The 18,545-nt window shown below is 37.6% G+C and overlaps 1 protein-coding gene across 1 annotated transcript in view; it reads left to right on the forward strand.

The window, feature by feature from the left end:
* FLRT2 (fibronectin leucine rich transmembrane protein 2) overlaps positions 1-18,319 on the forward strand; it is a 58,698-nt gene extending 40,379 nt beyond the window's left edge. Inside the window, exon 2 of the mRNA XM_062577835.1 lies at positions 12,068-18,319. Coding sequence (XP_062433819.1) covers positions 12,488-14,476 — 1,989 coding nt within the window. The 5' untranslated portion in view covers positions 12,068-12,487 and the 3' untranslated portion in view covers positions 14,477-18,319. The remainder of the gene's footprint in view (positions 1-12,067) is intronic.
* The last annotated feature ends 226 nt before the right edge of the window (positions 18,320-18,545 follow it).

Genomic DNA, 18,545 nt, shown 5'->3' on the forward strand with positions numbered 1-18,545 from the left:
GGAGTAGCTGGAATTGTTTGATTTTTTTGCACAATATTATTTCACACCAGCTTTGAATTCAAGACAGCTATTTGCTACAATGGAGCAGAGAAGTCTATAAAAAACCTGAAATAGAACGTCTGACAAATTCCTGACAAATACAAACTGAAGTTGTGTGTTTGTGTTTGAAAATATTCAGGTGACTTTACCCCTTTAATATTTATTCTCATTTTCAGCACCTCTTCTGTTCTCCAGGCTCTACCTCCTGATTAGCACAACACAGGCACAGTAGCCCAAAGAGAGAAGTGAAGTACAGATATCTTTGTGGTATATGAAAACTTTCTTTGTGTACTGTAAGAAAATTTCCTTTCCTAAGCAACATCTGCATCTCCAATTTACAGAAATCTTTTCCCAGATGCTTATATGGCTATTGCCATTCACCTATCCATAATGCATGGTTTATTCCTCGTCTGCTCCACAGGTATCCTTCCACTTCTGCCAGTGTGCCTAGGCCTGCTGTTATGTCTCTATGCTGTAGAAATATTTCCTTGGACATTGCAGCTGATTTGCTTTTCAGTCTCCTTATCTGATAGTCTCTTAAACAAAAGGATTGTGTAGAGGTCAGAATAGACTAACAGAGGTAAGAGAGCTGAAAATACCATGAGTTGGATTTAAAATTTACACTGATTTTATACCCTACATCAGTGGGTTACAAGAAATGTGTGCCTTATTAGCACATAATATATAAAGTATAAATAAAGACCTCATGCCTTCAGTATATAACATTTTGGTGTATACATAGATCGGAATCCCAGTTCTCTTATGCTTAGGAAGACATTTAGACCAGGGGCCTGCTTCATTTTTTTTTTGTCCAGTCAGAAAACAAGCACATCAGCAAACCCCCAAATCCCTCAGCAGATTTTCGGATGAAGTCCATTTAAGATACCCAGAGGTCTACATAGCAAATGAAAAGGAGTGCTGTATTTGATTCATCCAGTGACCTGAATAGATATACTGCTCTGCAGACAGAAGAAAACAATAATTGGATTTTTTTTTTAGCAGGCATATATTGCTGCCCATGGGATAGCTTAAAACTCTACCTCACAATTTTTTATATTTGTCCCTCTGGCCCTCTCTCAGGTTTTATTGTGCACTGCCTCCCTGCCTTCCTGAACTAATTTGGATGTCTAGCTTTGTATAAGCACAAAATGCTGATAAGAATATGACTGTGATACCTTGCAATAACTACTATGCTGAAAAGTAGCACAAGGCAACGTACTGATAAACAGTTTGTTTGCCTGAAATGCCTTGGCACATGTCGGCTGGAATTTGCTCTTGGGCTGAAGGCCAAAACAAAGCTTCTATACCTCTTAGGACCCACTTAAAATCTATTAAGAGAGTTTAAGTGGTGCACAAGTCTCTTGTTGGCTGTCTGCACAGGGCTAAAGATAACCCACTGTGCAGCATTAGCAGTAGAGGACACCTTTTCTCACTCTACTGCTGCTAGGTGTCGTTTGTGGGAGGGCTGGCAATTCTGATCTCACTGATGAAGCCACACACAGACCTCAAAGGCAAAAGAGAGAAGTGGAAAAACAAAGCTGAATTGCCTTCTGTGCTCTCTTCTGTCTCTGTCAGGATTCATTCAGTGTGAATGCTTTGAAATTTCAAAGTGAAATAAACCTAGTAGAGATCTTTAAAAAAGTTTTAGAGCAGTTATTGGGAAATATAATGATACTTGGAAAGTTTAGGTCAGAATACCATGGATTTAGTATGCTTTGAGCTGCTTCTGCATAAACACACATACATGGTGGAGTATTTCCTCTCACCTAGTACTTGTGAAGGAAATTAGATATTTACTTGTTGCCATTATTATATCCTTTCCTATGATCCTGGTCAGAACATTTAGCATACTGTGAAGCGTGTGAGCTAGTGTGAGGCAGCAAAACAACTGGCTACAGCAGCACATTTACAGCTTTTGGAAATGCAACATCCATTCAGCTCTGCTTTGTCTTTGTGCTCCCCTGAACTGCAGCATCTCTACTCCTTTGAGGAAGAATAGAGCAGGAGGAAGACTGAGAAGTGGCTTTCATCCATAGCTGCAGATGTAAATACTTGCTCTTCTTCTGCTCTGCCTTTTCTTCCCAGGGTGACTGAGCTGCTGCCAGAAATTAGAAGTAGCTATTAATTCCTTGATTGGTGTAAACTGTTAAAGCTGATGTTTAAACATGTGGTCTGTACTCCTTCATTCTTCAGGAGCAGAACTCTTGTTGACTGACTCTGCCATTATTTATTACTTTGTGACCTTTTAAGATCTTTCATGATCTTCTTGTGGTTTTAACACTAAGGCTGAGAATCACTGGGTTAAAAATGTCTCTTTACAATTTCTAGCTTCTGCTTATTTACACTTGTACCTGAAACTGGAACTTCCCTGTGTTAAATTCTGTACAGTCCCATGCAGCCTCTCGTTCTCAAAGAACTTCAGAATTAAATAGACAATCTGAATGACTGCTGGGGAAAAGAAGGGTTATTCCATTTCACCAAAGGAAAACCAAAGAAGAACAATATTCCAAAGAGTGTTTTGTCTCTGCCAGAATCAGGGCTTGTACTGATATTCCTCATATCACTGAATAAATTCTTTAATGTACCTTTCATATGTACATGCTTAGGACACGTGTGCATACTTAGGACATATGCTTGGCCATCAATATTGAAAAAAGACAGTAGGACCCTCTCACTGAAAATAGGGACTATCATACAGAGTTGCAGAAATACTTTCATAATATATTTTGGACTTGGCTGCAATGGGAAATGAAAATGAACAAAAAATAAATGGCAAACCTAAATAGAATTAACTGAAAAAAGAATAAACTGTAAATGGTTTGTATCATTGGTAAACTGCCTCTTTGATATTTCTTTCTTGCTGGATTCTAATGGAAATCACTGCTTTCACTGGTGTCTAAATAAACAGTGGATTTTATGAGAATGCCACAGCATGCTGGATGTTTTTGTACTGCTATAAAATAAGTCTAGGAGGGAAGCTTATTATTTTATTACTTTCAATTCTGATGTTATGTGGGATCACAACCTTGTTTCCTGTACAAGGTGTTCTACTGTCATTTTTGGAGTAGTGAGAATATTGTGCTTTTCTCCACCTATGCATACAGAAAGAATAATTGTTGCATTGCTGGAAAAAGATAAAAAATCCAGACCTTTGTCAGATACTGCTGATGCTGAGATATCGTACAGTTGATAAATAATTCAGCTATTCAGCTGAGTAGGAATTTCTGAGGCGTAGATATACATTCTTCGTGCATCCTTTTAATATCTTTCCCATTTCTTGACAACTGGTTATCTGATGGCAACGATTTAAAAATTCTTTTGATAACCTTACATTTGCCTATTAGAGATGCTGTGTCATAAGAGTGAGATTTGGTCTCTAGCTGGGAAACATCTTCTGTTGGGCGATCTCATAATGCCTATAGCATAGATGGTGGGTCCTTTTCAATATTGAGAGGCAATTAGGGTGCAAGCAACTTTCTTAGTCTTTCTTAAAAGCACCTTAGCAGTGTTTGTGGAATAGTTTTTAACACTGTGAAGGAGTAGCATGTTAAGTAATATTAAAAGGGAAAGGAGTTAACTCCATCTGTCTTTATTGGAAGGATATACATATGGGGACACTTACAGCTTTATTTATATCAAGGTACCTCAAAGGCTGTGGAGCAGCTAGTGCCATATTTTCTCCCTGGGCCTTATGCCACAAATAAGTAAGATAAGGAAGTGGCAGCCCATACTCATTTTCCTAAGACCCTAAATGAATGATATCCCACAAGGTAATGTGACACCATGCAGAATCTCAGCAATGATGTAGCACCATGCAACACACTGAAAATGTGTCAAGATATTGTCTTCATAGAAGCAATGTTTAGTCACTTAGGTCACTAAAAGCAGGTTTTTTCAAATTATCCACAGACATTCTGCCAGGCTGCCCACATATTGCTAGATAAAAGCAAACTGTTTGCTTCACAGTGCAGAATAATTTATAGGTAGAGTCCAATTTCTTGCTAAGAAACAGCAGGTTGCCTTCATTTCTTCGTAGTACAAAATGCATTATGCTAAACACAGCACAGAACACTTGTGTTCTGAAAGGCGAATTGTTTTAAATTAGTTTGGTATGATTAGGTTTTTTTTTTTTTTTTTTTTTTTTTTTTTTTTTTTTCAAACAGACATGTCCAGTTGTTGCCATAGAAAGCTGTAAGCCCTTTGGAAAAGTGTCACGAAAGCACACAAAGGATTTTTTCTTTTCCTTTTGCCATGTTAAGTAGAACTGTCCAGAGGCAGATAATTCCATTTCATGACAACTTTCAAAGTTTTAAAATATGGAATGTAAACATTATTTTATGAATACTTTCAAGAAATGAAATTGTGTCAAAACTTACTTTTATGCATAAATTGTTCAAGTTTTTATTCTTCCTGTCTCCTTTTCTCTCTCACCCTCTGGTCATAAATGATCAGAAAGCATTAGACCTAAGGCACATTTCTTATTGAAAATATAATCAAAACTGACAAATCTCCATGAAACATTTTGGCTTCAACAAAACCATATATTTTAATGAAAATGCATTTTGTTGAAATGTTCCAGATAGCTCCTCATGCAAGATTCTTTTCATCTGCCATTTCCAGCTTTCTGAATCCAGCTTTACATCATCACATATTACATTGCTGAGTTTATGGAGTCCTAGATGGGATCCATCAAAGCTATTTCACCTAAGATATGAAATCAGTTTTTCAGGCATGAAAGGCTAAGGAATTAATTCAACAGCATTCTAAATTGATCTTTCTGGCTTTTTGATGTATTTGTTAAGTTTTGAACAGTACAGCAGTAGACTGGTGAAAAATCAGACTAGGCCTTGGGGGAAGGTTAATAAAGACACCAATAGTCCTTTGCTAGATGCAAAATTCCATTTAATATCAGTCCTGGAGGTGATCATCTGTTCCTCTTTGCCTGCTGGAGCGAAAATATCATGGTCACCATCTGGACTAAGACTTGCAACAATCAGCAATTTTATAATGAAAACACAAATATTTTCTCATAAGCAGATGCTTGGGCTATCACAAACTTGGGGCTGCCATGAAGTCCTAGATAACTCAGAAGCTCAAGTTAGTTAAAAACCTGGAGTTCTGCATGTTTTCTTCTCCCAAGGAGTCCTATCTGCTTATGAAAGAAATTACATTTTGTTTTGTAATTTGCTATTTGTATCCTCATTACCTTTTACTCTGGTAACTACAATTAGTTGAAATAGCTATTTTTGACAATCCTTACATTAGAATTCAGGACTCCATAGGCAGGAAGTTCTTAATGGTGATCTTCCATTTCTAGAAATCCTTCCCTGGTACTAGCAGAAGTTAAAAAGGTCATAGCAAAGGCTTGTGCCACGTTATTCTGTGCAGATGGGCATTCAGCTTGAACTGGATGATATGAAAACACAACAGATAAGTTTGGGTAGATAACACAGGAATGTCTGCTAATGCAGCTTGCAGTAGGAAATATACTATTTCTTTGATATTTGCCATTAAGTGTTTAACAGTCTTTTATTTCTGGAATCAAGAGATAAATTGTTTTTATTGCTAAAATAGTTGTATCCCCTGACATACATTGACTACGAAAAAAATTGTATTGACATACAGAGAATTTGTGGGCATGAGCAGGAACGAATCGTTTGTCACAGAATGGGAACACTGGTGTTCTTGGGCTTTGAGGTTGCTGTAGCTGCTATTTTACGAATTACCACAGGTCATATATCTGTACGAAGTTATGCAACATCACATTTTATGAATAACTTCCTTCTATCTTTAAGAAATAACTGTTAAACTGAACACAGAAACAATAATACTTTAGTCCAGAGGGGCTGTATTCTCCATCTGAGTTTCTGCACCCAGTTGTGGACAAATCTGCAAAACTGAGTAGGAAGTGTGGCACAGCACACTGTCCAGCAGGATAAATGGCAGTTTCCGGGCTTCACCTCAAGTGTTTATATCTTCCTGTAGTTGCTTCAGTGCCGCATCCTGAAATACAGCTGTCTCTCTAATAGTCATCTCAGGTAGCTATAATCTAGCTTGTTCTCTTTTTTGACCTGCAGCTGTTTCCTGCTAATCTATAAAAGGAGAACACTCTGCTACAACTGATCTGTATTCCTTCCAATTTCTTCTGTCTCCCTTTTTCCATTTTTTTCTTTTCTCCCCCCACCCCTTACATGCCTCCTCGTGTCGATATGATAATTACACTCTGTATATGAATCCACAGGCAGAGAGCAGTCTTGAAACATGATGCAAATAAAATCCAAATGGGGAACAATGATCCTTAAATAGAGAAAAAATTAATTTCCCGGAAACAAAGTGTGATACTGCTCTAAAGGTTTGTCAGGTGTGCAACACTGCCAAGCAAGACAACAACCACTGGTGATCCCAGCTGTTGGCAAAGAGAATTGTATTCATGTGTATGCAGGGAAAGACACAGTAGGAAGAAAATCGGTTCCATATTTATTAATTTGTTTGTTTATTAACAGAAAAGAAAGTTTCCTGCTGTCTTAGCTCCCCCTCCTGGCAGTCAGGAATACATCTCTGTCAGATTCCTTTAGACTGATGGGAAGCTGAACGTGATCCAGATTTCAAAAGACAAAGCTTTGGTTGATAGTCTTTTAAAAAGGGGATTTCCTGAAGCTTGCCTACTTTGGAAAATGTCTCTGTTTCATAATTTGTAGAAACGTAGTTGGAAAGAGATATAAGAACTGGAGGAGAGGGAGATTAGGGAGCAACAAGGGAGAGAAGGGTGGAGAACAGTCTTCATTCACATTGTTGCGAGATGTACCCCTTGATGAACTTCCTGCTTTCTGTACCAAGGCAAAGCCAAACTCATTTTACTTTCTTCCAGCAAGCTGCCTGATCTGAGCTTCTGAAGGTAACTATAAGTGCAAACTATAAGTGAAAACCCAGAAATGTCCTGAGCAATATAGAGAAGAAAGAAAAATGTAAGAATGTAAAGAAGAAGAGCCTACTGTGTAAATTTGCCGAGTTGTCTTGATAACAATATTGCAAAGGCGATAATGTCGTTTCTTGCCAAAATACATCCATATTGACTTCAGTGTCTGTAACACTGTATAGAAGAACTTTAAGGTTTCCTTTTAGTACTATTTATTCATCATGATCCTAACAACAATATTCACTTTAGGAGAATAGTAGACTATGGACAGGACTTCTCTTAGCATCAGTCTCTCTTCTTCCTCCTTCCCTCTTATTCTTACATAATACACAGCCATAAGCACAAAACAGCCACAGCACTAAGCATGCAATGAAGCTTCTTTGCTCCTTGAGAAATAGTGTCATTTTCTCTGTCTTTGATGTAAAGATTATAGCATCACATTAAGAATTTTCAGTGCTAAGTTCAAAACCAAATAGCTCACAGAGAAAGACACACAGTAAATCACCACCTTGGGCACCTAATCAGTGCCCAAAAAAACCATAATGTTCATTCATGTGTAGATGTAAACTCTATTTGTGTAGAAAAGAGGGATATATCAGGTGTTATTCCGTAATTATTTTTGTTATCAGCTGATAGAAATACAGTGACATTTTTCTTAAGCATTGTCTGTGCTAGGCTCCAAAGAAATGGAATTAGATTTGTTTTCTGGTTGTCATTCAATTCCATACATAATAGCCTTGTGCTTACCGTATATGCTAATGATATGGAGTAAGATTATGACTTGATTATGACCTTGGCTTGCAGTAAACCAAAGTAAATTAATGCTGAACAGCTTTGTGCTAAATGGGATTCATTGACTGGTAGCAGTGAAAATGGTAGATATGACCATTTGTGTTTGTTTGCCTTTCCATTTTTGTTGCATGGTGCTCAGTTAGAATATCATAGAATAGGACCTAGAATTCCTAGGTCCTATTCTCATTTTTTAAAGATTCCTTGAGTGACTGAATTGCCAAGTATTGTTATTTCATTGCCTCTAAAAAATTAACAGCTCTAATGTAAAACATGAGAAGACTAATGAAGTCAGGTTATCACCTGACTCAGGATCCCAGCAAAATAACTCCTGCATCTGTAATACAAAGTTATAGGTAGACATATGCAGGATATGCTCCATACTCTATTTTCCTCCCTTGATTCCTATTTCTCCATTTTCTCCATTAAATATCAATGGCTTCTTAAGCACGCTCAGGGACCTTGACTGATACACCTAGGACTGTATGTTTGGAAGTCTGCAGTATGAAAGGTGGTGAAGCTGGCCCTGAAAAGCTTCAGCGCTTCTTCTTAAAGCAGCATGGACAGAGATACCAAAAATTTATGAATGAGTAATATTTTCAGTAATATATTTATGATTGGAACATGTTTGTTTATTAAAGCTAAATTGTTTCATGTCTATGCAAAGCAGGGTGACTGAAACTTGAAGTTGTATGGATACCTCTGACTAGTGCACAGAAGACTTTTTGTAACAAATTGCTGCTTAATGTTCCAGTATAAGTACTTTTAATCAAAAAAATTGAAAGAAGTTGTTCAGCTCCAATGTCAAACAAAAATTTGAAAGCTTTACCTAGAACACAAAATGAAAATTGTTCCTCTGTAGCTAGCACTAATCATGCCAAAAGGGAATTTAAATAAGGAAGTTTTGAAGAAAGACTATGAGATAAAAAATATTGATCAGAAACTCCTCCTAAGATATGAATGGGAGCATTTCCACTGATTTCATAAACTCCGACCACTAAGCCAAGTTTTCAACCATGGCCACCTAAAACATATGCAGATGTTCTCATCTATTTCAATTACTTCTCTTATCCTTATTGTGTCATTCCCTAAATCTTACCAGGATTTAGTATTCCAGTTCAGTAATGCAGGAAATGTGCCAGATACTTGGAAAGCATGGCTTTTTCCAAGGAGAATATATCGAGAAATAATATAAATTAAATATACAGAATAAGGAAACTGAGAGCTTCCCTTTAGGAAGCCAGCATGGCAGGGACGGTGAAAAAGCATAATCACTCTACAGGTGCCTTCTGTTTTGTCAATTAGTTAAAGAATAAACTATTTCAAATTTTCAACCTTCTGGAATTTGCCTGACTTTTTTTTTTCCCTCACAGTGTTACTTTTTTAATCAAACAGGTTGTTTGACTCTAATCTTTTTTTAAGTCTTTGGGGTAAAGATTTCTAGCACAGGGACATAACTTCTGCATTAGGGTCTCTGAGTCTTGCTGAAAAATACTACTGCTGCAACTATTACCACTACTATGAGTTATTATTAAACATTTGTAAAAGAATAGTGAGATAAATCCTTTCCTAAATAATTTATTTAAATACATTAATTTCTATCTTTGCTTCCCTATTCCTTCCCCCTGTCACACCACAGTCAACACTGAGTGATAAATATCGTATTGGATTTGTCCTTGTGCTCTTCCTTCTGAACAATCAGAAGCAGTTACCTGAGTGACAATGAATAGTTTCTGTACTATGAGTTTTATAGTCTTGGTTTATTAAGCACTGCTAGCTGTAGTTTAGGATACTGACATTAATAAAAGAACTCATTTTCTCAGCAGCCAAAGGGGAGAAAATATGCCATAGGAAAGTTTTAAAAGATTTCTAGGGGAAAACTCATATAACCATAAAAAGATAAGAGACAAACTCCAGAGTGCCAGCTTCCAAAGTGCTGCTATGCTTAATGACTGCCCAGTCAAAGGAGTCCTAATAGCTAATGAACAGTGTATTTTGACACATTTTACTGGATAGGAATGAAATCTTTTATTCAGATGCCAGGGTTACATAGGCGAGAGGTGTTCTGGGCGAAGGCTTAGAGTAAGGTGAATGTGCCTCTTCAAGCCCCTTTAATATGACATTGCCTCCTTAGGAGATTCTGAGAGAACCAGGAGTTGTGGTCTGTGGCTGCACATCTTCAGCTGGGCTTTCTATTGTACTCAGAAGTCAAAATAAATCCAAACAGCAACTGCAGTTATAATCAAAATAGAAGTCAGTGCCCTGGTATTTGGCCTATTAGGCGGTACAGACGCCTTTTCTCCAATTGCAGAAAAGGAGTGAGAGAACCATTAATGTTCTGTATGGTCCCAAGCATCTCAGAAGAGGCTCTGCACGTCCTCTCTTATTTTAAAAAGACAATGTCATAATAGATCAGAGCAGTATGATCTAGATGGGAGACAGGCCGTATTAAAGGCAGATAAACTGTCACACTTAGGCTCTTGTTAGGATTTAATCCTGTTAGAGTTTCTCTGCAGTATCACGTCATCTCACATAATTGAAACAAAACTACTCTTGACTGAAATACGCCTGCAAGAGAGAAAGCCTTGAGCAGCAGAACAGCTAATCTTACTGTTTTTGGAAGAGGACAGCATACAATGCAGGCATATGGTACATTTACCATTTTGGATACATAATAATAGACTGCAGGACTGAGTTTCCCTTTTTATCACCAACTGTTCCAGCCTTGGGGCTGATACCTGATGAGGCTTCTAAATAAATATAGTAATCTGCAAATGCAAAGATTCCTATTGAAAGACTGTAATAGTTTGACTCCTAAAGAGAGTTTCTATACCCTTATCTTTCGGGTTCCTATAAGCAGCATTTGGAACATATAAACTGCACAGCTGCAGCAGAAGAATGAGCTTTCAGATGCTGTATACTACAAACTTACATTTCTTGCATGTAAGCAGCATTTGGGACTTTTAAACTGCATGACTATAGCAAAAGAACAAGCTTTCAAATGACATGTACTCCTTAATTATGTTTCTTGCCCTTCTGGAAAGGATGGGCAGGACTTACGTGGCTTAAATAAAGGGAAATAGATTTTTTTAAAAGCTAATTACTCTTCACTGAAACTCTGTTTTCCTGAAGCCCCAACCAAGGAGTTTTGATTTGGGCCAACAAAGTGGAAAAATACCATGCTTTTGTAACTGCAGACAAAGACACCAGAATCTACAGATGCTGAGGACTGCTCAAGGTTTACAACCTTCATTTTACCTTCAAGTATATAAAATACAGCAACTCTTTTTACAGTCATTTGAACAGCATTTAACAAGGCAAGACAACATCATACATTGCAGTATTCATTGTATTTCACTGCATGCTTAAGAAAGTGAATTGTTTGGTTATAAATCTGAATAGTATCAGGGAAGATGAAAGTTAAAAGTACACTTTTAAACCAGAAAATCCTCAACTAAAAATTTATCCATATTAGAGCTAACAAATTTGTTTAAGAAGCCATTCAAAGACAACTCTATAGGAAAATTAAAAGAAGTACCTAACCTTTATGGTTGCAAAGAAAATGCTCTCCAGCAAAACTGCTATAGTTTTGCCTCAGTCTGTGCTGATATCCTAAAACAATACTTTAACAGATGTGAGCCACTTTTATTTAGTGGAATGCTAGTTCTGAAGTCTGTTGACAGCACAGTTCACACCATTAACAATATCAAGATGATAGTTTTAGCAAATATATGCCTTACAGCAGGATATCTTGTACTTGTAGGTTATCATACTTAATAAGACTTCTCCCATAAGCTGCTAATTCAGTGTAGTGAAGTGCAATAATCTGGCACTATATGTTAAGTTGGAGGAGAATATACATAATGACATGCAGAATAGAAGCAGAACATTCCAGGGTATGGTAGGAAATGAAAAAAAACACAGAGTGTGATTACATAGCAACAACATAGATCTACTCTGTTAGGCATCAGTGACATAGCTTTCATTGAAATCTGTGGTTCTGCAAAAGAAAAAAAATACTTAATCAAAAATTTCCATTAAAATGTTTAAGTTTTAGAATTTGAAACAGATTATGATTGAAACAAAAACTGGAGTGATTAATCTAGCCTGCAGTGATGTCACTAAAAGTCCTTCAGTCATGCTTTTGAATCTATCTATTTCAAGATTACTTAATAGTAATACTAGCCAATGTTTAATATTAATACCTTTTTTTTTTCAGAATGTCATAAAGAGTACAGCCTTAGAATAGTCTTCTAATGGGCTAGCGCTTCCTTATTTAACATTTGATGTTATTCAGATTTTTCTTTTTCTCTTCTTTAACAGGCTGGCTGCATCCAGTAGATAGCTGGTATGAGGACTTTGCTGTCCGAAGAAAGCTGATTGCAATACCAACAGACTTCAGTGAAAGGAATTATTGTCCCACCACGCAATTCACATACAGACGGCTTTTGGTAGCTTTAAATTACCTGTTGCTCACCTGCAAAGACACAACTATTGTTTCTTTCAGCACACATGGAGGAAGGCAACAAAGTTTGTAACCCTGGCTGATTAGACTGTGGCTTTCTTATAAGAAATAGGAGGTAGGCAAAGATTATTTTATACTTAGGCTTCAGGACTTTATCTCTAGCCTGAACACTGGACATAAACTAAAGCCAATTCTAATGACCTGAGATTTTGCTACCTGTGCTTTATTACTGTTAACAATTCTTTAATAATTTGGTACTTTATTTCTTTAAATTAGAAATGGGATCGTGGACTAGAATGTGGCCCACAGATGGGGCTGTTCTCATGAAATCATGGCTTATCTTTTCCCTGGGGCTCTACATGCAGGTCTCCAAAACTTTGGCCTGCCCAAAAGTGTGCCGTTGTGACCGAAACTTTGTCTACTGTAATGAGCGAAGCTTGACCTCAGTGCCTCTTGGGATACCAGAGGGTGTAACCGTCCTCTACCTCCATAATAACCAAATTAATAATGCTGGATTTCCTGCAGAGTTGCACAATGTCCAGTCTGTGCACACGGTCTACCTGTATGGCAACCAATTGGATGAATTCCCCATGAACCTGCCCAAGAATGTCAGGGTTCTCCATCTGCAGGAAAATAACATTCAGACCATTTCTCGGGCTGCCCTAGCTCAGCTCTTGAAACTGGAAGAGCTGCACCTGGATGACAACTCCATCTCTACTGTTGGTGTTGAGGATGGCGCATTTCGGGAAGCTGTCAGCCTCAAGCTTCTGTTCTTGTCCAAGAATCATCTAAGCAGCGTACCAGTAGGCCTTCCAGTGGACTTACAAGAACTTCGAGTAGATGAAAACCGAATTGCTGTCATTTCAGACCTGGCTTTCCAGAATCTTACCAGTTTGGAGCGTCTGATTGTGGATGGCAATCTCCTTACTAATAAAGGCATAGCTGAAGGCACCTTCAGCCACCTCTCCAAGCTCAAGGAATTCTCAATAGTACGAAATTCACTGACCTACCCTCCTCCTGATCTTCCAGGTACACATCTACTAAGACTGTACTTGCAGGACAACCAGATAACCCATATACCACTTACAGCCTTTTCAAATCTCCACAAGCTGGAGCGTCTTGATATTTCCAACAATCAGCTTCGGATGTTGGTAAAAGGGGTATTTGATAACCTCCACAACCTGAGGCAACTCACTGTGAGGAATAATCCCTGGTTGTGTGACTGCAGTATTAAATGGGTCACTGAATGGCTCAAATTTATTCCTGCTTCCATTAATGTACGGGGTTTTATGTGCCAGGGACCAGAACAGGTCCGAGGTATGGCAGTCAGGGAGCTCAATATGAATATGTTGTCATGCCCCACCACCACCCCTGGTCTGCCATTTGTCATCACCCCAGCCTCAGCTACAACCATGCCAACAACATTGGTTCCCACCTCATCAGTTCCTCCCCCAAGTAGCAAATATAATCCTCTCACTCCCACCATAACCACGCTCCCCACTGTGCCTGACAGGGAGGACAGAGAAAAGGTGACACCTCCCATATCTGAACGGATTCAACTCTCCATCCATTTTGTGAATGACACTTGCATCCAAGTTAACTGGATGTCTCTTTTTACCGTGATGGCATATAAACTCACATGGGTAAAAATGGGCCATAGTCTGGTAGGAGGAATTGTTCAGGAGCGAATAGTTAGTGGTGAGAAGCAACACTTAAGCTTGATAAATCTAGAGCCTAAGTCCACGTATCGGATTTGTTTGGTTCCACTGGATGCTTATAACAATTACCGAACTGGAGAAGACACTGTCTGTTCGGAAGCCACAACCAAGGCTTCCTATTTAAACAATGGCAGCAACATCCCCTCCAGCCATGAGCAGACGACTTCTCAGAACCTGGGCTCCCCATTTCTGCTGGCAGGGTTGATTGGGGGTGCAGTCATTTTTGTCCTCGTGGTCCTGCTCAGCATTTTTTGCTGGCATATGCACAAAAAGGGGCGTTACACCTCCCAGAAGTGGAAATATAACCGAGGCCGTCGGAAAGATGACTACTGTGAGGCAGGGACCAAGAAGGACAACTCCATCCTGGAGATGACGGAAACCAGCTTCCAGATTGTCTCCTTAAATAATGATCAGCTCCTTAAAGGAGATTTCAGACTGCAGCCCATTTATACCCCAAACGGGGGCATTAACTATCCAGACTGTCATATCCCCAACAACATGCGATACTGCAACAGCAATGTCTCAGATCTGGAGCACTGTCATACGTGATAGTGAGGGGAGATGGGGGTACCTAGGACAAAGAGCAAAAACTCTGGAAAAAGTAAACCCTCCAATAACAATGAAAAAATTACATTTGATAAATGTTACACAGATGCATTTATGCATTTGAATACTCTGTAATTTATACGGTGTACTATATAATGGGATTTAAAAAAAGTGCTATCTTTTCTATTTCAAGTTAAATGCAAATGGTTTTGTAACTCTTTGCTTTTTAAATCTTTAAAAAATATTGCTAAGTACTGTACAGGGTTGTACAATAAGAACCCAATGTCATGGTAAAGGAAAGAATGGCTCATTCTTCAAACATTAACCACTTTGCTGTCGAAGCTGTCTGAGGGATCTAAGTTCCTAGGTATCCCGTAGTACAGGAAAATAAGTGCATATTAAAACAGGGTCACTAGGAGTAGACAAAGGCAATTCAGATCAAATGGGTACAACTCTTGACTCAAACACATAAGTTGCTGTTGAGCTTCAAAGAATTTGAAATAATTCTGTTCCCTTTTGTCAGTTCTCTGTTTCCTACCTCCAAGTAAAAGCTGGAGTTCTGAGTGTACTAGAATGACTGTCTTTGGTTTGATTAGTTTTTCTGTAATATACTTGGAGTAGGAAAGGTAGGCAGAACTCAGTGTCAAAATCAAAGTGACCTTGATTCCTATTTGCAAAAGCTACTCTAAAAATGTCCCCCCAAAGTATATACTTTTATGTTAGAATCTATTTATGCTTTTCATTACGATTAAGAAGCTTTAGGCATTCTCTGACCCTTCCCAGTGGGAGATGGAGGTTATCAGTATGTAACAGATAGCTGTCATTAACTTGCACCTCTCTTTAATAGAGCAGCATTTGTTAACACAGCATGTTCAGGTAAGGCCTGAATGAGGGAAATTCTCAGCTCTGTAGAATCCTTTTAGAATTTGCAATCTAAAAGTGCAAATTACTGAAAACATGACACAAATTATGATGTCAATGGAAAGGATGCCATTTACTTTTATGGTTCAAGCCCTGTTTGATCTGGGTTATGTTCAGTACAGAGAAATAAGGAAAACAAAGAAACCAATAAACAGAAAACAAAGAAGAAAGAGATTAAAAAAAAAAAATACTGGAAAGGCTTCCAGACCTATTATGAACTGAAATATATTCAGCAGGGGAAATTATGTATAAGTTCTGTTGTTTTTTTTTCTTTTTTTTCCCCCCATGGAATGTATTGAGATGGACATTAACTAAGCATCTGATCAGCTTAGGAATTTTGAGAACACAAGTACATGCTGTCCCTCCAAATCTCCAAATTACCCTTCTTTTATCTTAAGCTTTTTGGAAGTTTTCCACAGTGATCTGTACTTTTAAAGCAGTAGGTGGGCTTAGAATTTGCTCTTTTATTCCCTCAAATTCTTCAGCTGGAATCACTTCTGAGTCCTTGAGCTTTACATACACTATGCAAAACATCATGCTTATATTAAAATCATGATGCTGCTCTCAAAATTATATAAAGTTCCAACAAATCTGTGGCTGCAAAAGACCTGTATTTCTTGCCAGTTCAGTGGTGAATATTAATTCCCCCCCCCCCCCCCCCCCAGTTTGTTTGTTTTTTAATGTGTCTCACTTTCTCCTGAGTTTGGGAACAAAGCAAAAATTCACAACAAGGAGGAAAAAAGAGACAAAACTTTCCTGCGGGAGTAGGGAACCAAAGAGGAAACTTTTTATGGTAATCAGCTAGGGACAAGGAAAAGTCATTAGAATAAACTGGAAGTAAGGGCTGAAGCACTGTCACTATGGAATGTTTAGATTTTTCACTTTATGAGGCTGCTTACATTGGGAGAGAGCGTTTTAATCCTTTCCTTTGCTTATTTCTATCTATTCTTCAACCCCAGCAGTCTATGAGTGTGCAGTTTCTCAAATTGCATGATAACACTTATTTTCTGCAATGGCAAAATGAATACAATTTTTTGGTGATAGATGGCAAAGTCCAATCATTATGTAAGGAACTTCATTCTCCCCCAACACCTTTTATAATCACATTTTTTAATTCCACTCTATATTCTGTATATTTGCTCTTTTCTCCAGCTATTACAGGTATTTTAGGCAACCTGTGTGGCTACTGTAATGGTAACATCACTGAAATTTGCTGAATAAAGGCTGCCATATGATTTCATGGTGTAAATCTAGGTAGATATGTCTATGCAAAGTGTTTTCTCTGTGACCTATTGACTTAAGAGCATGAGGAGAAGGCTGATACTTTGGTTTTGTTTGTTTGATAATATTTTAACTTCCAAAATCCGTAAGACAAACAGCAAATAGTTGTGCTTCTGCTCTCTTCTTTTGCATACTGGATACATAAGAGTTTGAGATTAAGCAGAGCCAGGGATTCCCATGGGGTGTGGAGCTGGTATTTAATTTCATTAAAATACCTAGCTGTACATTTGATTTCAAAATATATCCTTTGATTGCACATACGTATATTGTGTAGCATTTGATACTTCCATGACTTATGCTGGAGGAATCCTTATCCTTCTCAATGACCATCATCTGTTCTAGGCCTCAGGATACAACAGATAAGCTAGGTGCCCTAACTGTAGCAAATGACTTATTCAGGAAATTCAGCAGTACAGTACATGAATGATCCACAAGCTCAAACTGATGACAACAAATGTGGCTAGCGACCTAATAAGGTGAAAACAGGAGGCATTCACAAACTATTTGACTTGATCTTGTATGATTAAGTGTATATACATATATGTGGAGCATACCTAGATCAAAAATCAAAGTGATTTTAAAGATAACATAGTTTATGCATCTTTTCAGTATGAAGAACATATATCTATATATATGTATATATAGATTTGTATGGGATATTGACAAAGTTCCTTTTCTATAAATATACTTAAAAAAAAAAAAGTAACATGCTAAACCACTTATACCAAAATTCATGGAGAAAACTGGGAGCACTGTCTAAAGAAATTCATAACTGTAGTCAAGCAAAAGGTCATATTTTACATTGGAAGAATATTTGTTCTAATTCTAATTGCTATCTAACTGCAAAACATTTCATGGACTTCAACCTACAGCAGAGTTTGGGAAGTTTCAAACAAAGTGTCAGAGTTGCACAAACAGCTGAGACTTCATTTCATGACACATCTAAATAAGTAGATAATGGACTGTTTGCACTAAGAAAGATAAGAAGTCTGGACAAAGTTTGGAAAAATTATGGATAACAATAGTTTGATAATTTAAAATTAAAGCTATATAAGTAACTTTTTCTTTGGGCTTTATAGAAATGGGATCATTTTTAATTAGTGCAAACACAAATACTAACTAAAGGGAACTCTATGGGAGCAGAAGTCCTAAATGTATGCATATACAATCCATCAGAAATTCCAAAATGTTCACTTGCAGGTCCTAATTTGCAGAGGTTTGTTGGACGTATGGGCAAATGAGTGGTTCACAGACAAAATTTGACCCATCTTTCATTGTATACCACTAATGGCTGACATAAACGCATGGAAGAGTTGATGAGAGAGTTTGAGTGAAATTATGTTAAACCAGTATCACAACAATGCTTTACAGCATTGTCCAGCACTTTGGTTCCATTTGAAGACTTATTTAAAAGCAGGCCCCCATTTTCACAGGTTCTGTGATGATAACAGGTGTTCCTTGCCTATCAGCAGAAATAAACACCTGATGGATGCAAGGATTTATGTTAAAAAGTTTTCACTGGAGACATTGTTATTGAATTTCTTCACATGAGCATTGAGGTGTTGGGTTTTTTGAAAATATATTTTTGAAAATATATTAGGCATTTTCCCTATTGGCCAATAAGAAAAATAAGATGAATGTGATGTAACAGAGAAAAATGAAATAGTTTATGCTATTTGATACCAGAATAGCTCTACTATTTTTTTTTCTCAAACATTTTTTCTTTTCATGAAAAACAAATCTCCATCTGGAAAAAGTATTTATTTTAATTTGCAAACAAAAGAACTTTATGTATATCTTATTATTGGTATAATTTTCAAAGGTCTGCATGAGACACTTTATTAATGACATTGCAGTGAAAGTTCAGTCT

The sequence above is a fragment of the Rhea pennata genome, chromosome 5 (assembly GCF_028389875.1).
Source record: "Rhea pennata isolate bPtePen1 chromosome 5, bPtePen1.pri, whole genome shotgun sequence".
NCBI lineage: Eukaryota > Metazoa > Chordata > Aves > Rheiformes > Rheidae > Rhea > Rhea pennata.